Here is a 22,305-nt window from a genome sequence, read left to right as displayed (position 1 = left end):
AGCGTACCATGAACAGCAAGCCTGAAATGAGAGAACACATCGTTGCCTTTATGGATAAAATATTCCGTAACAACCATGCAGAACCAGCTCCATCCTTAAGGAAGAACGACGAGTGCTGGTACTTGCCTTCATTCGGAGTATATCATGCCACTAGACCTATGTCAGTAGGTTCCTTTACTAACTCTACTTGGCTTACAGGTCCGGAGTTTCTGCTAAGACAGGCGGACGAATGTGTACAGGAAGTTTTCAGCATCCAGGATCCGGATAATGATCCAGAAATACGCGCTGAAGTCAGTGTATTGGTCACTGGAACAAAGCAAACCTCCAGCCTCGGTTGCCAGCGCTTTGAACGTTTCTCCAGTTGGATGAGACTCGTCAGGACTATCGCAAGGTTAGTGCACATTGCGAAATGTTATCACAATACTCACAAAGATCAGGATTGTCACGGTTGGCACGTCTGCCATAAACCCTTCTCTGCGGAGAACATCTCTCATAGTGAGTCCCTCATAATGCGTCACGTCCAACAAGAGGAATTCAATGTAGAATGGAAGTGCTTATATAACAAGCAGCAGATTCCAATAAAAAGCCCTCTTGCCAACTTAAATCCAGTTATTGACAGTTTTGGCTTGCTCAGAGTTGGTGGTCGTTTGAATCAAGCCCACCTAAGAGTTGCAGAACAAAATCCTCTCATCATTCCCAGCAAACACCATATCACCGTCTTGCTGATCCGACACTACCACAAAAAGACTGAACACCAGGGCAGGCAAATCACTGAGGGCAAGTTACGGTCTGCTGGCCTTTGGATTATAGGTATGAAAAGACGTGTGGCCCAAGTATTGCATGACTGTGTTCACTGTCGCAAAGCTAGAGGAAAACAACTACACCAACAAATGGCTGATTTGCCTGCGGACAGACTATGTACAGAGCCGCCTTTCACCTACGTTGGCCTAGACGTCTTCGGGCCATGGATGGTGTCCGCACGCAGGACCCGTGGCGGTCACGCAAACAGTAAGCGTTGGGCTGTACTATTTACTTGCATGAGTGTGCGAGCCGTTCACTTAGAGGTCATAGAATCCATGGACACATCCAGCCTTATTAATGCCTTAAGACGGTTCTTCGCAATCAGAGGACCAGTGAAACAGTTGAGGTCTGACCGTGGAAGCAACTTCATTGGAGCCTGTAGAGAACTGAACATAGACACCAAATCCATTCAAGATCACTTGGCGGAAAAGGGTTGCACCTGGATTTTCAATCCTCCTCATAGTTCCCACATGGGGGGCTCCTGGGAGAGAATGATCGGAATCTCACGCAACATCTTGAATTCTATGTTGATGGATGTAAACTCTTCAAGACTCACACATGAGACTCTAGTCACCCTTCTCGCTGAAGTTTCAGCTATCATCAATTCTAGACCCCTCGTGCCAGTATCTATGGATCCTGAAACACCAGCTGTACTGACTCCAGCTATTCTACTTACCCAAAAAGCTGAGATTACACTAATGCCTAGTGGAGAATTTACTCATGCGAATATCTACCAAAAACACTGGAAACGTGTACAATACCTAGCTGATTACTTCTGGAACAGGTGGCGAAAGGAGTATCTCAATATTCTTCAAGGAAGAAGAAAGTGGCAACACCACAAACCAAACCTAAAAGAAGGTGACCTCGTGTTGATGAAGGAGCAACAAACCGTACGGACTGACTGGCCTATGGGACTAATTACAAAGGTTCTTCCTAGCAAGGATGGCAAGGTCCGTAAAGTGGAGTTGAAGATCTTCAGAAAGGGTGAGCTTAAAATGTTTGCAAGGCCAATTAACGAACTCATTTTGATACTACCCATCGAGAACATTCCTGCTGGGTGAACTCTACTGAACTTGAACTTTGTGGTTCTTCTCTATTCCAACTCGGAATCTACTATATTGTTATGTTTATTGCATTCTAACATGTTCTTTGTTACAGGTTGTTTTATATTTTATGGACATTCGTCATAGTGAAATCCCTTATGGAATTTCAGACGGGGAGTGTGCTGTTCCCCTCATATTTGTTATTTAACTGTGCATTGTATCACCAATTCTTATTTCACCATGTTTGTTTCTATGTCTTGATCTGTTGCTGCCATCTGCTGGCCAGAATTTGCATGCTGCATGCCTCTGTTATAGCTAGTAAGTTTTTCCTCTGCTGGGTGTGGTTTTAGGCAAGCCTTGGTCCTGGTCACTTCCTGCAGCCATTTTATCTGCTATATAGCTGTGTGACAGGACATTCAATACCCTGGGCTTGTGAAGGCATCAGTTTTTGACCAGCAGTTAGCCTCAGGAAAGATATCACAGGACAGCATCAATACCTCTACTACCTTACAGTATTGTATCACTGTTTGTCGCTGTATTTTGGACCAAATAAACCCACGCTGATTTCATTCCCGTGTATACGTTTGGATCCATCTAACCTGAACATCTGCCGGTCCGGTCTGCTCCACTGCTTGGATACGAAGGTAGGAAGTTACACAGCCATTATCAGTTATACCTTCATTCGCCTTCATGTGGGGACAGAACACTTTCCTTCATTAGTGTATGAAGGAAAATAAGTAGTAAGCATTGGGTTAAAATGTGAAAAGTTGCCTTCATGATCAGATGAGAACGACTGCGTGGTAGAGGTAAATCCTATGCACTTACATGTCCTACTAGAATAATCCTGAACATTAGGTCTCTGAACCAATTTACCAGAAAACCTCCACGACACACACACGGAATTTGCAATGCACTAAAAGCTATGCTAATGTCTCTTTCACACAATGCATAAAAAAACTGCTTGCTATATTTTGAAGCAGTTTGTAGAAAGTTATATCAAACTGCACCAAATATGAAAAAGAGGTAAATGGAGGGTAAATATTGCCTAAGTATTTTGTTTTCTTATTTAAGCACAATTACACACACAATTAAAGGAACACTTTGAAAACACAAAAGATCTCAATGGGGAAAAAATCATGCAGGATATTTATATTGATATGGACTGGGTAATGTACTAGGAACATGAGGATGCCCCATTGTTCGATGGAAATGAAAATTATCTCACACACACTTGATAGATGGTTGATAGATTCCCGCTCCAAAGTCCACTGAAATTGCTGGGGGCACTCTGAAGCAGGAGGTGGGTTACTGGCCAGATCACCAGGTGAAAACAGAAGGGTAAAAGAGAAAAAAAAAAAAAGTAACAGCCACCACATCTAATTATTGTTATGCTGCAATGTATTACATTTTTGGTTGGGGGTTTAATACTGCTTTAAAATGGTTTGTCTCATCCCTGTAACTGGGGCTTGCCAAACTCACTTTGGATCTAAAAACCAGCAAAAAAAGTTAGGAGCCAGTTTTTTGAAAAAGCAAACGAAAAGAAAGGAAAGGAAAGAGACACCGGGACACAGCTTCACCAGTTCGGGGATTTGAAATCTCTGTGGCTTCCTCTCCTCCCAGCACTGACAGGACAAGCTAGACAGATTCTGATTGGGCAGCGCTGTCCACATAATGGTGCTGACCATCTAGAATTCTTCATATGTACAGTGAGAGATACAGATGGGATTAAGTCAGAGATTTCAAATCCCTGGATCAGTAAAGTGGTATCGCGGTGCACGCCACAGGTGGCTGACAAAAGCCCAAGCGTCAGGGCACAATGTCTAGTCGCCATGGCGATCTGGGATTTGTCAAGCCCTGCAGTACAGCCCACATATCAAAGCACAGCCCCCCTCATGATACAATACAGTGCCCCCCCATATCACACAGCACAGCAACCACCCCCGCCATATCAAACAATATGAGCAGCAAAACACATGCTTAATGTGGCCCCCTCCCAGACACAAGTGGAACAGTGTGGCCCCCCCCATAGGTATAATACAGGGGCCCCATATATGACCACTCAAACCCCCTGCCAAACACTTGCTCAGACAATGGTCTCCCCTCCCCCAGCAGAGTGACAATTACCCTGGCTGGCACTGCATTCCTCCGCTCACTTCTGTCCACTATGGAGGCCAGGACCACCGGGAGCAGCTTTATCACTGCTGAGAGCCGCCAGTGCCCTGGAACAAATCCCTGGAGCTGCCATCACCGCCTGCCAGAGAGAAGGCGGGGCCGCAAAACGTCACACGCCGCCGGTCAGGGACTGCTTCTCTGTTATCCCTGAACTGTGATTGGCTGGAGAGGGAGAACAGCTAGGCGATTAAGCCACAGGGATTTCCATAAGAGCAGCATCCCAGTGCCTGCCAGCAGACGGCTGACAAACCCCAGGTGCCAAGACACAATTTCTAGTCGCCATGACTACCTGGTACCTGGGATTTGTCGAGCCCTGCCTGTAACCGATAGAATCTGCAAGAGCTTGTTCTTTTGAAAAACAGATTTACTGGCCAGAGGAAAATAAAGGCAAGAAAGCCTAAAAGAAAATGAATGCAGCCATCACATCTAATTGGTAAGCTGCAATATAATAAATGTTGCTTTTGGGTTCAATACTTTAACCTCTTGCAAACCACAAAACGCATACTGTATGTGCAGCAGCAAGTGGGTGGGCCCTATTGCCCACACGACAAACATGCGTCCATGACAGCTGAGGTTTCTGTGCTGAAAGCACACTCACTGCCTGCTCCCAGCACAGTGACTGAGCTGCCAACCAAAATTCCAGATCTCTAGTTATAATCACGAGTTGGTGGGACTGGCTTCCAATCATAGGACCACTGTGAACAGCCACAGCCTTAAAGTGATACTAAACAGAGAAGGGATCATTGCCATAACTCATTCACATACAGCGGTGCTCAAAGTTTGCATACCCTTGCAGAAATGGTGAAATCTTGGCACTGGAATTGAAAATATGACTAATCATGCCAAAAAAATGTCTTATTTAAGGATAGTGATCATATGAAGCCATTTTTTTTATCACATAGTTGTTCATCATGATGAACAGAACTCAGCCAAAGGGCCTTGATCAAAAGTTAACATACCCTAGAATGTTTGGCCTTGGTACAGACATACAAGGTAACACACACAGGTTAAAATGGCAATAAATGGCATTTCCCATATCTGTGGTCTTTTAACCTCTTCACGCCTAAGGGTAAAACAAATCTTAGAGCCAAATTAAAAGTTTACAACTTTGACGTGTGTTCGAAAAAAAGTACATAATCACCACAACTACTTTGTACATCCAGGTGAATTATACCTTGTGTTTTACAGGACAAATTGGGGTTTCATTTGGTGGTAAATGGTAATGGATATCTCCTGATTTTTTACTTTATTATCAAAAGGAAAACTGGCCCAAAATAGTTAAAATGGGGAAAAAAAAAACCCAAAACAAACAAAAAAAACCCACCACATTTGTTTTTAAAATGTAGCCGTGTGTTTCTTCTTACTATTATTATTATACAGTATTTATAAAGCGCCAATGGTTCGCTCAGTGCTGTACATTACAAAGGGGGACAGAACATGTGACAGAACAATACCAATACAATGCAAAACATGAGGGGATCGAGGGCCCTGCTCTTTCGAGCTTACAATCTAGGAGGGAGGGGATAGTGGTACAGGAGGAGATAGCTGTGGGGGATGGAGTGGTAGGAAGAGTGGAGGAGGTCGGCAGGTTAGCAGGGGGTGGGGTAGGCTTCCCTGAAGAGATGGGTTTTCAGGGTGCGCCTAAAGGAGAGGAGAGTAGGTGATAATCTGATGGGTTGGGGCAGGGAGTTCCAGAGGATGGGTGACACCCTGGAGAGGTCCTGGAGGTGGGCATGGGAGGAGGAGACCAGGGAACTAGAGAGAAGGAGGTCTTGTGAGGAGCGGAGTGTGCGTGTTGGGTGGTACTTGGATATTAGGTCAGTGATGTAGTTCAGGGCAGTATGGTGGACGGCTTTGTACGTCAGTGTTAGGATTTTGAATTTGATCCGTTGCGCAATCGGAAGCCAGTGGAGGGATTGGCAGAGGGGGGTGGCGGAGATGGAGCAGTTGGAAAGGTGAATGAGTCTGGCAGCCGTTTTCAGGATGGACTGAAGCGGGGATAGCCAGCGGCGAGGCAGGCCAGTGAGGAGGGAGTTGCAGTAGTCGAGTCGTGATTTGATGGAGTGGATGAGCTGTTTAGTGGTTTCTGGGGTTAGGAACGTGCGGATTTTTGGCGATGTTGCGGAGGTGGAGTCTGCATGAGTTTGTTAAAGACCATAACCTACCACCAAAGAACAACCCAAAATAAATTTTCCAGCTCGACGATAGCAGTGATACCATATATGTGTATGTTATTTGTACCAGCCCAGAAAACAACAGTGCACATTTTTGCTTTGTTTTTTTTGGCCTAAAACACACTGCCACCATTTATAAAAAAAAAAAAAAAAAAAAAAAAAAAAAAAACACCTTTACCTTTGATCCTGACCTTGACCCAAACACTAAAGCTGGCACTGAACTAGATCAAACCTTGATCTAGGTATTTTTTCCTCTCTGCAAGAGATCTACAATGTATCTCTCTCCTCCATTCAGAGAAAAAAAAAAAAACACAAGGATGGGTGGGCTTCAAAGTGACTGATCACCGTGACAGCCAATCAGAGGCTATCACAGCGATCATGTGGCCTGGAGTTGGGAGTCCAGGGTCCTGATCATTAGAACGGGACCTGAAGCTCTCAGTGACACCCTAGTCTTTTGGCTGGGAGCACGCTATGCAGCGCACTCCTAGCACAAAGACAGGTACGCAAATATGTGTGCCCAAGGAAAAAAAGCCCAGTTCTGTGAGGCCGCACATTTGTGTGACGTTGACGGGGTTGAACTGCAATTAGTGTGTGTATAGTCAACGAGTTTGTTAGCTTTCGCGTGGATGCACCGAGCAAGCTAGATACTGAGCCATGGGGAGCAAAAGAGAACGGTCCTACTGGCCAATCAGTGATCACATGAATCGGGACCTGCCACACTTCAGGCAATGGATGCGGGGGGACGTCTCTAAACACCCGCCACATCATCAACGCTCCGGTCAGGCCGTTTATCGGCATGGACTGGACTGGAAGAGATTAAGCAAAACATTCACGGGTGAGCTGCAATTGCCAAACCACTAGTGACTGATATGAATGCTCAGAAGAGGAGAGAGTGGTGCAACACCCATCAATCATGGACTATTGATCACTGGAAGACTAATATGGTCCAGTGAATCGAACTTCACACTGTTCCCAACCACCAGACAGGATTACATGTGGCAAACACCATCCCAAACTTACAACCAGGACTGTCTTGTGCCAACGGTAAAGCATGGTGGCGGCGCAATCATGGTTTGGGCAGCCATATCTTGTTATTCTGTAGGCTCCATCATCACCTTGAAGTGTCACTGCCAACGAATATGTACAAACTTTGGGCGACCATATGCACCCCATACATTGTTCCCTGAAGGCATTGCCATTTACCAAGACGATATTCTCTGATTCGCACAGCTAGTGTTGTAAAATTGTGGTTTGACGAGCATGCAGACGAAGTCTCGTACCTTCCCTGGGAGCCCCAGCCATCTGATCTCAATATCATAGAACTACTATGATCGACTTTGGAGAACAAGGTTCAAGTTAGTTTTCTGCGTCCACATCTCTGCGAGAACTGGAACAATTTTAGCATGAAGCATGGTATCAGATTCAATTATCCACCATGCTAGACTTATATTTGACAATTCCAAGAGAATTCAGATCGTCTTAGAGGCCAGGTAAACAGGCATCTGTCAGTTTTCTTTTATGAAACACAAGACAAAAACTAAAAAAAGGACTAAAAATCCTGTTAAAATTACAACACAACAAAAATAGTTACACTAATTAGTATAAACTCTATTTTTTAATATTGTATTCATGTCTATCCAGCAGTTCTACAGCACAATGTTTTCTAAAAACTATGTCCCCATTCACTAATTCCTTAAAAAGCTGCTAGCTCCTTATACCCCAGTGCTGCTTTCCCGAACTTCTGGTCGGGGTGCACTGTAAACATCAAAGTCACATGACTCAGCAGGACTACATGTCTCATCAACTTTGGCACCATTAACAAAACACACACGTGACCAGCACATCAGCTGGTTTCCCAACACACAGCTAGCAATCAATCACAGGAGGAGGAACTGGGGAGGAAGCCATTTAAGGGGTTACAAGCCGTGTGTGTTAACTTTGCCAGGAGCATATTTGTAACAGTGGCTCTAGGGAATGCTGCAAGGAATAGACAGAGCCACCCTAAAAATGGAAACGGGGTAGAGGGGAAAAAAAAATAAAAATTAAAATTGCAGATATGACAGGCTTAAAAAAGACGAACATCAATTACAGTGGAGTACAACTGTATGCGGCTTTATGTCACTTCCTTGAATGAAGGGTTTAATTACACTTTACAGTAGATAACTAGGTTTCAATGCAAAATGAACCAAGCCAGCTCAACGGTTTTCATTACTAAATAATGCAGCTGCTGGGTGTGCTGTAATATACTGTAGCTGCATTCACTACAGTCAGTAAGCAGTGCTGTGTTCCAGCAGCAGTAGAGGCACCAGCCTGTCTGCTGCAGGAATTAAAGAGTCTGACTGAGTGCTTCACTGCCATTCAGAAGTCTTGTATTAATGCTTCATTAATGAATAGAAGGCGTCAGCTGATTTGCAGAGGTAGAAATGACGCCATTCTCCCACCTCTCCACCGTGATGAATTCCCACCCACAGTAAATTTACCACAAGTGGGCAGCAACAACAGGCTAAGAGACGAACCGATATGTCATACTACATGTGTGCACTGTGGACACAGCGAGTAATGGAGCTCAGTACCCAGCCGTTGTGAGTGGCCAAGGTATCGTGATCGCTATGACCAATCATACCGGTCACATGATTATATGTAAGCAAGACTGTCACAAATGGCTTCCATTCATGACAGCTTGCTTACTATTGTGCTGTGACTGACCCACAGCTATCACATCGTATATCATAAGAATCACTGATCTCCCCCCCACCGGAGTAATACAGTGTCATCACTGCCAGCACTGGTAGTATCACTGATAAAAGTGTCATCATCACCACCAATGGTGGCATCACTACTGTGGGCACAACCACGGGAAAAGTTGGCAACGATGGCAACACAGCTGGCAAAGTCAGCTGGAGGTTCGGCATCACCACAGGCAATGCCGCCGGCAAAGTTGCTGGCAAATTCGCCATCACTGCCGACAAAGTTGCTGGAATACTCAGCAAGGTCGTCAGTAAAGACGATAAAGACAGTGGTCAAGACGGCAAGCTCGCCGGCAAACTTGGCATCACCACTAACACGCTCGGCAAAGTCGGCATCATCACTAGCATTCTCGGAAAACTTATCACCGACTAAAAAATTGGCAAGGTTGCAGGAAAACTCAGCATGTTTGGCAAGGATGTCAGCAAAGTTGCCGGCACAGTCGGCATCACCGCCGGCACCCTCGGCAGAGTCGGCATCACTACCTACGCCCGGCCCGCGGTCACTTGGCTTCCCACGCCGGCCTCGAGGTAGCTTTGCTCGCAGTCGGCTCCCATGTCTTCCCGGCCAGCTTCCCACACCGGCCCGAGGTAGCTTTGCTCGAGGTCAGCTCCCATGTCTTCCCAACCAGCTTCCCGTGCCGGACTGAGGTAGCTTTGCCCACGGTCGGCTCCCATGTCTAAAAGGTGTGGTAAAAACACGTCCCACCTTTGGGGTTTTACTGTTCCCCAAACCAAAAATGTGAATGAGCCATTATTGTCGTGAGCCCCCCTAAGGTTGCTTTCACATTGTTGCACAGTGCAGGTTAGCTGCATATACTTCTATTATACCTTGAGGGTGTGATGCACTGACAGCACATCAAAATTCTTGAATGCACGAATTCTGGTGCACTTTCAGATACTGCGTCCCACCCTCAAGGTATAATAGAAGTCACCGAGGGCCACATGTTGAGCACCCCCACTTCAAAGAATAAAATGTTTTAAGAACACCATGCTCACTGAGCTGAAATAGATATCGTACTCCTTCTGAAGTCCACAGAGATGGGTCAGAAATAGTTTGAAATTTGGGGACAGCTGGATTGAGCCATAAGGGCATGCAAGGAGAGCAGGATGTAGAGCCAAATCGACCACTTGGGTATCACCGTTTGCCAAGCCCGGACCACCACCTTCATTGACTGCGTAAGGCTGAAAGCGGTCATGGTTCCCCTATGTAATATGTTGCGAAGTGCTTCCCAGTATCCCAGATGGGCAGCCTCCAGCACTACAACAGAGTTCATATCATCCAATTGTGTGCATGTGTTACCATGGCTGCAATTAAATGATTGTGGATGTCCAGGCAAGCCAACTCACCCTGAGTCCATGGACTCTGCAGCTGCGACAACCTAAATCGAGGCTGGCCAGAGCCCCATAGGAAACCAGATATGCACGAGTGGAGGCGTGTAAAAAAAAAATGTGCAGTATCCAGATAGGAGAACGACGTAACACAGGGCACCAATGGCAGAATTTTCAACTTAATTAAATTGTATCCTACCTATCAGACAAAGGGAGATTACCCCAGGCTTTTAAACGCAATTTAATATTAGCTACGAGTGGATGTAGGTTTAAGCTACAGAAATCTTGAATGTGTGGGGAGAGGAGGATACCCAAGTATTTAAGTTTGTCAGTCTACTTCAAGGATAAAGAAAGGTCCTCAGCCTCAGGTGCCTGCCAGTTGACTTGAAGCCCAGAAAACCGAGCAAATTCAGATAACTCAAGAACCATCCAAAGCAACAGACCAGGGTATCGAGGAAAAAGTATAAGATCTTCGACGTACAATGCCAGTTTTTCAATGGATCCAATACGTATACCCTGCACCTGAAAGGCATGTTCAAGGACAACTGCTATGGGATCCAACATCAGAGCCAAGGAAAGGGGAAACCCCCGACGAGTCCCCTCTCCATGGGAAAAAAAAAAAAAAAAAAAAGAGGGTGGGAGTTCTCCACTAATCTCAATTTGAGCCATGGGGTGACTATATAAAGTGGTTAACCACTTGAAAAAATTCGGACCAATACCAAAAATCTCTAATACTTCTAGCATATAGACCCTAACCACTGAGTCAAAGGCCTTTCCTATATCGAGTGAAACCAAGAGTCTCTTGCTAGAGTCCAGTGAGGGCAGTTGTAAGTGGGAGAGGACTTGGTGGAGGGTTACATCCGTAGAGTGCCCTGGCATAAAGCCAGTTTGATCTATATTGACTGAAGATGGCAAAACTTCCATTAATTTGGTGGAAAGGATCTTTGAGAGAATTTTCAAATGATAATTTAGTGAAATAGGTCTGTAAGAGGAGCATTTAAAGGGGTCCTTCTCTGGCTTTGAGATCAGAACTATAAGGCCTTGATACATAGAAGAGAGGAGAGCCGCCCTCCCAAAGCAAGTAGGACAGACCTCAAGCAATTTAGGCACTATGTAAGGGACTTAAGACTTGTACCATTCCCCTGGCAGACTGTCCGCTCCAGTTTTCTGGCCTAGGAATGAGTGAATAGCAGCCTCATTTTCAAGTTGTGTAACATCTGACTCCAAAAGAGCGTTATCCGTAGAAGTCAACAATGAAAGGGGCAGTAACTAATAACCTGCGTATACGGGACCGGGGGGGGGGTATTTGTGAGCTGGCACCCTGGAATGAAGCTTGGCAATCCCCTCGTTGGGGGGGGGAGGGGGGGGGTGCTGGGAAGGTCCACAAGGGGAAAAGTAGCACAAAAAGAAAAAAAAAAAGGCCTCAAAAACAGCACAGTGGCTAAGTGGTTAGCACTTCCGCTTGGCAGTACTAGGGTTGCTGGTTTGAATCTGCCTATGGACCACAGACATCAACACCATCTAACATCCGTGGGCCATAGGCAGTCCAGAGGCTCATATACCCAGCAATCCCTCATTAATATGCAGACTATCATATGTGACGTCCGTGGTCCATAGGCAGTCCAGAGGCTCATATACCCAGCAATCCCTTATTAATATGCAGACTATCATATATGTGACATCCGTGGTCCATAGGCAGTCCAGAGGCTCATATACTCAGCAATCCCTCATTAATATGCAGACTATCATATATGTCACACTGGCCTCCCGACATTGAATGAAGGTAGAGATCATTAGGGGAACATTTACCAAAAAGGCCTGATTATATATACCCAGTGGGGAGGGGACCCTTAAGGGGAACTTAAGAGTTTATGGAAATAACACCCCTGACCCTGCTGAGAAGCCAACAAAGGGAAAACCCTCACAAATATCTTCTTTATAAGCCAACCTTCAGTCAGCTTTATACCTTTCTTGCGGCATCTTTCAAGGACTTGCCAGCAAACAGTGCCCTTTTGATTTACTTGTCTGCAATGGGTGTCTTCCCCACAGGTCGTTCTGAGTATGAAGGGACAATTGTCTAGTGAAGGTGGGGCTGTGCTTGATTGCTGTTCGGTGGAAAGTTCTGCTGGAGTCATCCCTTACCTGTGTGTGAGGCCAGTGGTATTATTCCCATACTATGAGCATCACGGTGGACGAGCCGAACCTGTGGAGGAGCTTTTTTAATTATAATGAGCATTTCATATGCGCTTCTGGTGAGTGCACTCAAGAGATGATATTTATCATGGAGTCACCTTTCACCACGGATACATTGTGGACTATTTATCAATATTTTTTGCTTTATTTTATTTATATTGGACATTTCACCATTGTCACTATCACTGTGTTTGACCACTTTTCACTGTTATTCAGTGCAACACTTTTTAACATTCATTAGGATTCACCCTAGCGCTACTTTTAGAGTGCTTCACTTATAATTAGTTTTCTTTGCGTACTTTCACCATTGTCCCTCGTTTTATTATTATATCCTACTGTGATTTATTAATATTTATATTTCTATGAGCGCTGCACTTTACGTTTATACTTTTGAGGATACAGAGGGTTGTACTTTTGTGCAAGCTGCTTTTGTCCCTCTGTGCGCTCACTACCTACCTTTACTTTTACTCTCAGTGGTATGGATGTTGGGGGATGGGGGGAGAGGTGGAGTGGATGTTGGCACTCTCAGTGATAAGAATGGAGTAGGAGGGTTGGTATGGATGTTGGTACTCTCAGTGGTATAGATGGAGGGGGGAATGTTGGTACTCAGTGGTACGGATGGAGGGGGTGGCATGGACGGCGGTACTCTCACTGGTACAGATGGAGGGGGTGGCATGGACGGCGGTACTCTCAGTGGTACGGATGGAGGAGGGGTGGCATGGACGGCGGTACTCTCACTGGTACGGATGGAGGAGGGGTGGCATGGACGGCGGTACTCTCACTGGTACGGATGGAGGAGGGGTGGCATGGACGGCGGTACTCTCAGTGGTACGGACGGAGGAGGGGTGGCATGGACGGCGGTACTCTCACTGGTACGGACGGAGGAGGGGTGGCATGGACGGCGGTACTCTCACTGGTACGGACGGAGGAGGGGTGGCATGGACGGCGGTACTCTCACTGGTACGGACGGAGGAGGGGTGGCATGGACGGCGGTACTCTCACTGGTACGGACGGAGGAGGGGTGGCATGGACGGCGGTACTCTCACTGGTACGGACGGAGGAGGGGTGGCATGGACGGCGGTACTCTCACTGGTACGGATGGAGGAGGGGTGGCATGGACGGCGGTACTCTCACTGGTACGGATGGAGGAGGGGTGGCATGGACGGCGGTACTCTCACTGGTACGGATGGAGGAGGGGTGGCATGGACGGCGGTACTCTCACTGGTACGGATGGAGGAGGGGTGGCATGGATGGCGGTACTCTCACTGGTACGGATGGAGGAGGGGTGGCATGGATGGCGGTACTCTCACTGGTACGGATGGAGGAGGGGTGGCATGGATGGTGGTATGGATGGCGGTACTCTCAGTGGCATGGGTGGAGGAGGGGTGGTATGGATGGCGGTACTCTCAGTGGTATAGATGGAGGAGGGGTGGTATGGATGGCGGTACTCTCAGTGGTATGGATGGAGGAGGGGTGGTATGGATGGCGGTACTCTCAGTGGTATGGATGGAGGAGGGGTGGTATGGATGGAGGAGGGGTGGTATGGATGGCGGTACCCGGACGGCCCCTCACCTTGGTTACAGAAGAAGTTCCACAGCTTGGCGAAGATGAGTCCCATGGCGGCGGACAGCGGCTCTCACACAGACATGACGAGGCCGGGCTCCGTGCAGTGTCAGGCCTCCATCCGCCCCTCTCACCCTCCAGGGACCACACGGTTCTCACTCCTAGCTGCCGACTCTCAACACCACTGTTACCCCCTCACAGCTGCGTGCGCGCTCCCAACCACTGCTTTCCCTCAGCCGGCGTCTGACGTGCGTGTGACAAGACCAAGACGTCACGGCACTTCCTTCTCCTCGCGGCACATTGACTCTAGCAGCCACCACCTTAACCAATCATGGCCTGACTTTCCACACACAGCTACTCTGAAACGATATAATTGGACCGCCGTTTGGCTGCAGCTTGCTAGGCAGATGTAATCCCATTACCCATTGGCTGTTCTGCGCAAGGCTGCTAAATGGTGTTTTCTGCTTGGCTAACCCTAATTGTAGTATTGTGAAGGGATTTCTTATTGGTTTCTCTGCAGTAGCTCGCTGATTGGATGTTACTGTAGCTGCATGACCTATATAGGGGAGGAGTTGAGACTTGGCATGAATGGACCTGTACATAAAGGACAACTATCTGCAGCCATGTACAAATAAAACCTTCAAGGATCTGTAACCCTTTCGCTGCCAGAGCCACGTTTGTGTTTTAAAAAAAATCTTTTTTAGGCCTGAAGATTGTGTAAAACACCCAAAACATACATTTTCTGAAAGCAGACACCCCAGAGAAGAAAATAGTGGTAGTTCCAATTTTTTATGTCACACAATATTAGCACAATAGTTTAACCACTTCAAGTCCGGACACTTTCACCCCTTTCCTGTCCAGGCCAATTTTCAGCCTTCAGTGCTATCACACTTTGACAATTGCACGGTCATGCAACACTATACCCATATGAATTTTTTAGAGACAGATAAAACTTTATTTTGGTGGTATTTATTCAGCACTGGAATTTTTATTTTTTTTGGCTATATAAACAAAAATGTCCAAAAATTTTGAAAAGTGTTTTTCTTATAAAATTTTGCAAATAAATAATCTTTCGTCATACATTTTGGCAAAATTTTATTCAGTTATCTTTTTAGTAAAAAAAAAAAAACCCCAAATTAGTTTATAACCCAAAATTATAATTTTTGCCATTTTTATTTTATTTTTTTTAATATTATTATTTGTTTGTTTTTTTTTATATACTGTCACCCTAGCAGTACAGTGTCTCCATAGTGACACTGTACTACTTGTGGGGGGTGATGAAAATTTTGTTTTTCTTTTGTTTACACCCATAAAGGCTGGAAAAGCAATGATTTCTCCTTCTTTCTGGCTGCATTCTTGCAGCCATTGAGAAATACTGGCAGCTGTGATTGGTCGCACCTTGTCACATGATACAAGGCTGTTGTGAATAGCTTTGTACCATGTGACCTCTGTGATCATTCACAGATTTCACACATAGTAAGCAATGAAAGTGACATCTTGCTTACACCTATTAATGTGATCACTGATAAAATAGTAAATAGATAGAAAAGTAAATTATATTTACTTGTTTTAACCTCTTTTTTTGCATTCCTTCATGTACTTCCTGATTTACATGCCTAAGCAAATGATGTCACACATTCCGGGAGTCTTCAGGTGGGGAGGGAGGGTTCTCAGCTCCACCAATGCCTGAGCTAAGGACAGATGGATTACAGGGTTGTCAACCCTGCATACACACTTACTACATTCACACATGCTACATACACACATGCTACATACACTACATATGTCCCACCACCACAGCACTTACCTTCATTGCTCATGCTGCCTTAGGTAAAAGGAGTGGCCCGGGAGCGATTATCTGTGAGGCTGGCCACACCCCCTCCCGCTGTCAAGCCTCACAGGGAGTCCTCAATCAGAGCGCTTGGGGGAGGAGGAAGAGGGGAGGAGTAGTGATCTGTCTGCATGTCTCTCAGTTCAGAATGAACAAGATTTGTGGCGCCGTCCACCCGAGACGGGAGGCACTGTACAATCCGGGAATATTTCCTATTTTTGGGATGAAGACCAGCCGTGACAGATTTTAACATCCAAGACCGTCCCGGGCAATCTGTAACAATTGGCAACTATGTTAACGGGGAGCAGGAGACGAGACCTTAAACAGGAGCTTCCCCTTTTGGGTGGAGCTCTGCTTTAACCGTAGGAGCTTCCCCTTTTGGGTGGAGCTCTGCTTTAACCGTAGGAGCTTCCCCTTTTGGGTGGAGCTCTGCTTTGACCATGAATAATGGGTCTATAATTATTAATCTCACTTTGGTGTGCGTGGTGATATGTAACACGTGTACTGCAATCAACGTTTTGTGCGTAGGTGTCCTCTGACATGTGCATTTACAATTACATTTGCGTGTATGTGACAGCAATAAAAGTGCTAAAAAATGTAAAGCGACAGTGTCAAAATAATATTAGAAACAATTAAGAAAACATTTTAGGCACCCCCTCCCCCCAAGTTGGCACGCAATGGCAAACGTATGCATTGGTCCCACACGCACGCAGACAGCAATCGTCCCACACATGTGAGGTATCACTGCGAAAGCCAGATTGTGGGCAGTAATTTCAACACCAGACCTCCAGTGGAAATCTAAAGTGGTAACCTGCAAAGGCTTTTAAAGTGTCACCTATGGATTGTACAATTTACGTCGCTGATTGACATTGCATGGGCGGGCGTAATTTTAAAGCATGACATGTTTGGTATCCATTTACTCTGCGTAACATAATCTTTTATATCTTACAAAAAATGGGTCAAGTAATGTGTGTTTTTGCATTAAAATTCAAAAAGTGTATTTTTTCCCAAAAAATTACATTTGTGACATAAAAAATTGCAGCACCCACCAATTTATTAGCTAGGACCTCTGCTTTAAAAAAAAAAATATCATATCTATCTAATGCTTGGGGCTACTAAGGAATTTATTAGTAAGAAATACTGATCGTTACATGTAAAAAAAAATTGGCAGAAAAGGTCTCGTCTGCAAGTTGCTAGAGTCAGTAATTTATCTCTAGTATGTCTCCATGTCCCGGATCCGGGACTCGGCAGTAGCAGCTGGAAGTTGGTCTACAACAAAATGGCCACCTCTAGATCTGTATACACATTGCTGCAGACACTTTTTTTTATTGAATAAATCTTTATTGGTGTGGACAGAGACCGGATACATGTGCTAGAACGAGGTAGGATTTGCTGGTATTAGCGGTGGATCGTTCATTGCTGTCCATAGATTTTTTTCCAGAGATGTCATGGAGGTGTATGTCTGACTTCTGGTGGTGGATGGTTATTACCCCTCATTTCCGGGGACAGTGTCTGCTTTGGTTGCTGGGAATGTTCCTGATTTCCATACACAGCATGTTTAGAATAAGTCCTGTCCCATTATTCCGCTCTTATTACATGCTAATGAATAGTTTTTATTCCTATTGGATTTTTTTTATTCATTCTTGGAGAGCACCATTTAAAATGTAAATATTGACCATCTCTTGTATCAGAATCCACCGCGCTGAAAAGCAGGCAAGATTCACGTTTGCTGGTCAGGAACGTGCATACCCGACCCACAGGCACAATGTGCTCTTCTGTAGCAGCTATGCAGGGCTGCCATTAAAGTGTTACTAAACCCACAACAGTAAAATCAGTCTGTATATGCAGTAAAGCATGCTTGTTATACTCACTGTGGAACCTAAGGGGTTAATCCTCTGCATTGTGTAAAAAGGATGTTTGATGCTTTCTTCTCTAACCTTCCTCTTGTTGAAATGACCACCTGATACAGACTGAACCTGTGGTCACATGTGCATGCTCAGTTTGGTGTGTATTGCTATAGAGTTTGTTTGTTTTTTCCCCCTAGGGAGGGTGCATGTGATCAGCACAGGGCCAGTCAAGACAGAGGGTCAGATGTTTCACATCCTCTTAGAGCAGAAAGAAAACGCCTACAAGCTTTAACCAGTTGGACACTGATAGAAGTCACAAGACTGCTCTAACTGCTGATGAGAAAAGGTATTTAGCAGTTTATATTTACTAAAATAATTGAATTTCCATGTAGTGTGGGAGACCAGATAGAGTGAATGCAGGGTCTGGGGTTTAGTAACACTAACTATTTGTCCATGAAGGATCATGACTTTCTGGCTCCTAGATTCCTTTGTCCTTAACCACTTGCCTACTGGACACTTTTACCCCCTTCCTTCCCAGGACAATTTTCAGCACTGTCGCACTTTGAATGACAATTGCGCGGTCATGCAACACTGTACCAAAACAAAAATTTTATCTTTTTTTAGACAGAACTTTCTTTTGGTGGTATTTAATCACCACTGTGGTTTTTATTTTTTTTGTTTGGGGAGCCTAAAACAAATTATTTAATTGCTTCAAGCTATATTAAAACAAAAAAATTAAATATATTGCCGCTTTTCAATTGTTCGATGTGGTGGCTGCATTAGTTTTCTTTTTAAAGACTTTTTACCGTCTGCTTTCACCCACTGATATGGCCAGTAAAATGCCTCCTGTATGAATGTGCCCTCATTCTGGATGAAGGAGCAACAGAGAAACCTTTTGACAGCAGCATTGTCAGTCTGGGGGGGAGGCTAGTGTTAGATATACTAGCAGATTTAAAAACACTAACAAATTGGAGCCAAACTCCAGATAACACATTTTAAGCAGTTAAAGCAGCAGTTTTGTCCCTTTTGGGATAAAAGGTTTACATAAAGAACAGCTGATCTTTGTAAGCATCCCTATCAGTGGTAAATGGTTTGTCTCAACTGTCTAACTGCTACATTTGCAGGACAACTTATTCGGTTGAAAAATAACAGACTTACTGGTCAGATCACCGGGTGAAAATAAAGGAATGAAAGCCTGAAAAAAGGAAACTAATGCAGCCATCACATATAAGAATTGGTAAGCTGCAATATAATAAATATTTGCCTTCAGGTTTAATTCCGCCTAGTCTCTTGAAAATACACACACTCCTCTGTGATTTGATATTTCAGCTGTCAGTGTGTGTGTGTGTGTGAGTGTTTCTACATACAATATATATATATATGTATAAACTCACATTTATAAAAAAAAAAATGCTTTCACTGTTTGTTCTCGTTTTTATTTTAGATTAGTTGAGCTGCAGTACGAAATGTGACAATACATCACGCATGAAATGTCAGTTTTCCCGAAGATTCTTCTTAAAAGAGAAGTACATGATCATCTGCACAATGTTTATCACAATAAGGAGGTGAATGATCTGTTATGTATTAAAGTGATAACCAATGATTAGATCCGCGCTAAGACAGCAATGTGCAGGAACAAGCAGCCGCTATAAACTGTGATATCAGTTAAATAAAATATAAAACATAAAGCAGCGCAGGAATCGATAAGTGATCAACACAAAGCAATTCATATGTGAAAAATGTAAACTATGTATAACAAAATGAAATCATGAAACTTAAATATTTGATGTCACAAAAGTGTCCATATGAGAACTGCCCATAAAGATGCCTTTCAATTGGAAGTCCACCTACCCAAAGGAAAATCAAAATCAATGTGAGTGACAATGAAACCTTCTACCACTTTACCGCTTCTTCTGGTAGATGTTTTCATTGTCACTCACACTTGTGGATTGATTTTTCTTTGGGAACGAGGACATCCAATTGAAAGGGATCTTTTTGGACAGTTCGGTGACATCAAATATGTTTCATGATTTAATTTTGTTATACATAGGAGTTTACATTTTTTACATATGAATTGCTTTGTTTTGATGATTTATTGATTCCAGCGCTGCTTTCTGTTTTATATGTATTAAAGTAGAAATATGACCTACCATAAAAGTCAGTGCAGGGCTCCAGGGACTTGAAAGCTGTGGTCCTCTTCTTAGACAGATCAGAGTGATTCAAATTTGTCCTAGCAAACCTAAGGAAAGAAGAAGGAGATTACAATTTTTAAACTTTTAAATCCCGGACCCCTGAAGTAGGGGGGTATGGTGTTGGGCTGGCCATACATCTTTCAATTTTCATATACAATTTTCCTTTAGATTTACCAAAAAACGTATAATATGAGATCAAACCTGCACAATACTTTCAAATGTATCCAATTAGGCAGGCCCTTGCACTACATAGTTGAAGGTAAATCTAAAGGAAATTGTACAGAAAATTGTATAATATATGGCCAGCCTTAGTTCATTTTTTTTATTTTTTGTGAAAAGGTAAACTTACACTTTAAAGGAGAAGTGTGGGAATATTAAAAAAATCAAACATACATTTTTATCTAGCTGCAGCAGCATCGGTCTGATGTTGTAACTGCCCCCCTGCTGGCTCTAAGCCCAAGAACTGAGCGATCATATGATCTCTGATCGCGTAGCTGTTGTGTCTGCTCCGATTAGACAGTAGTGACTGTCAGTCAATGCTATCTGCTCCGCCCCTTATGTGCTCACTAGAGAATCGGGCTGGGGAGGGATCGAGTGCGGCATTCTCAGGCTCTCAGCAGTGTGCTGAGAGGTTGAGCCAGCTGCCACTCAGGCATCTGGGTGGATCCTGACATTATTGTTGGGATCCCTCCAGAGTCTGGAGTGGTTCTGTGATATTAGCCGACAGTGGGCTGTAGCCTTCTCTTGGCTGATTCTGACAAGTAAGTGCACTCCCATGACCCACAAGAGAAGTATGACCAAAAAAGCTTTTGCCATACTTCTCTTATACATCCCCTGCAGTCTGTGCACCTCATGAAAATCTGCCCCCTCTGCATTGCACTACTATTAGGACCATGGTGGTGCTCTTACACTGATAAATGTTCTTATGAGCTTCAAAATATCTTTAACAGATGCATTTAATTGAATGAGCCCAACACATCATGGTCCCATTGTTACCCAGAGTAGGGGGTCTCCAAACTACGGTTCAGGAGCCATATCTAGCCCACTACAAGATTTTATCCAGCCCACAGCTAGGGTCAGTGACATATCCTTAGTGTGCACAGATTAAGGATTCAGATCAGCAGGGGCTAATAAGAACTCTGATGGGGACCCTCATGTAAGATGGGACTTTGATGTGGCCAAGATGTAAGGGAGAATCTGATGTAAGAGGGACTCTGATGGGGACCCTGATTTAAGGGGGGAAGGGCTCTAATGGGGACCCTGATGTAAGGGAGAGCTGTGATTTGGACCCTAAGGTAAGGAGGACTCTGATAGGGACCCTGCTCTAAGGGGGAACTCTGATGTGGAGCCGAATGTAAGAGGGATTCTGAAGGGGAATCTGATTTAAAGGGGACACTGATGTGGACCAAGATGTAAGGCAAATTCTGATGTAAGAGGGACGCCGAAGGGGACCCTGATTTAAAGGAGGCTCTAATGGGAACCCTAATGTAAGAGGGACTCTGAAGAGGAATCTGATTTAGGAGGGACTCTGATGTAAAGGGAACTTTGATGGGAACCCTGATATAAGGAAGGGGGGGGATAAAGTGTTGTAAGATTGGAGATCCCTGCCCTATGGAGTGCTTTGGGACATGCCTGTATTACATTTTTTAACCATTTTATATCCTCCAGCTTGTTGCTAATTTGGGCATGGTTGAAGTGGAAAGAAAATTTGAGCGTCTGCAGAGTTGTCTGTCGCACCCGCCATCTTTTACCACCATTAGGGTGAACACCTTGGTGACGTCTGTGGAAGATGCCAAGCAACGTCTGGCTGAAGAAATAAAAAAGGTTAGAGATTCTAGTTTTCCCACTTTGCTTTAAAGCTGAACTCCTGGCAGATATAAAAGACACAAATAAAAGTGGTTCTAAAAGCAAGACATGTTTTACCTAAATGCATTCCCTGCCTTAAGGTAAAAAATGTCCCAGTAGTTGTATGTCGCCCCCCCCCCCTATATACTTACCTGAGACCTATCTTGATCCATCGCTGTGCCCATTCTTCTCACAGGACACAGTGGTAGCAGCTGGAGCCAGTGTTTCCTGCTGCTGTCAATCAAATCCTGTGAGAAGCAAGTGAAATGGGGGGCTGCCTGAGTTACATTGTGTGTGTTTGTGGATGCACACTGCAGGGCTTGGGAGTGCACCTGCATGTGTGCCCCCATAGCACACAGCTTGCTATGGGGGTACATGCAGAAGAGGAGGAGCCGAGAGCGCCAGTGGGGGACCCCAGAAAAGGAGGTTTGGGGCCTCTGTGCAATACTATTGTACAGAGCAAGTAAGTATAGCATGTTTATTATTTTAGGGGAAAAATAAGCCTTTACAACCATTTACTGCATCTCTGTTTTCAAAAATACACCATTACATTTATTTTTTAAATGCA

At 44.6% G+C, this 22,305-nt stretch overlaps 2 protein-coding genes across 4 annotated transcripts in view; one reads left to right on the top strand and one right to left on the bottom strand.

Annotated features, from left to right (window-relative positions):
- ARL5B (ARF like GTPase 5B) overlaps positions 1-14,314 on the bottom strand; it is a 44,217-nt gene extending 29,903 nt beyond the window's left edge. Inside the window, exon 1 of the mRNA XM_089693731.1 lies at positions 14,032-14,314. Coding sequence (XP_089549857.1) covers positions 14,032-14,077 — 46 coding nt within the window. The 5' untranslated portion in view covers positions 14,078-14,314. The remainder of the gene's footprint in view (positions 1-14,031) is intronic.
- A 2,787-nt stretch (positions 14,315-17,101) lies between these two features.
- NSUN6 (NOP2/Sun RNA methyltransferase 6) overlaps positions 17,102-22,305 on the top strand; it is a 42,641-nt gene continuing 37,437 nt past the window's right edge. Inside the window, exons 1-5 of one of the 3 annotated variants that reach the window (XM_089693730.1) lie at positions 17,102-17,235; positions 17,898-18,046; positions 18,825-18,937; positions 19,145-19,265; positions 21,561-21,716. In XM_089693730.1, coding sequence (XP_089549856.1) covers positions 19,191-19,265; positions 21,561-21,716 — 231 coding nt within the window. In that variant the 5' untranslated portion in view covers positions 17,102-17,235; positions 17,898-18,046; positions 18,825-18,937; positions 19,145-19,190. The other 2 variants (XM_089693728.1, XM_089693729.1) reach the window with 2 other exon arrangements.

This window comes from Staurois parvus, unplaced genomic scaffold (genome assembly GCF_062004578.1).
Source record: "Staurois parvus isolate SC_StPar_1 unplaced genomic scaffold, SC_StPar_1.0 ptg000636l, whole genome shotgun sequence".
NCBI lineage: Eukaryota > Metazoa > Chordata > Amphibia > Anura > Ranidae > Staurois > Staurois parvus.
The sequence above is the reverse complement of the archived record's forward strand: the minus strand, read 5'-3'. Positions and strand labels throughout refer to the sequence as shown.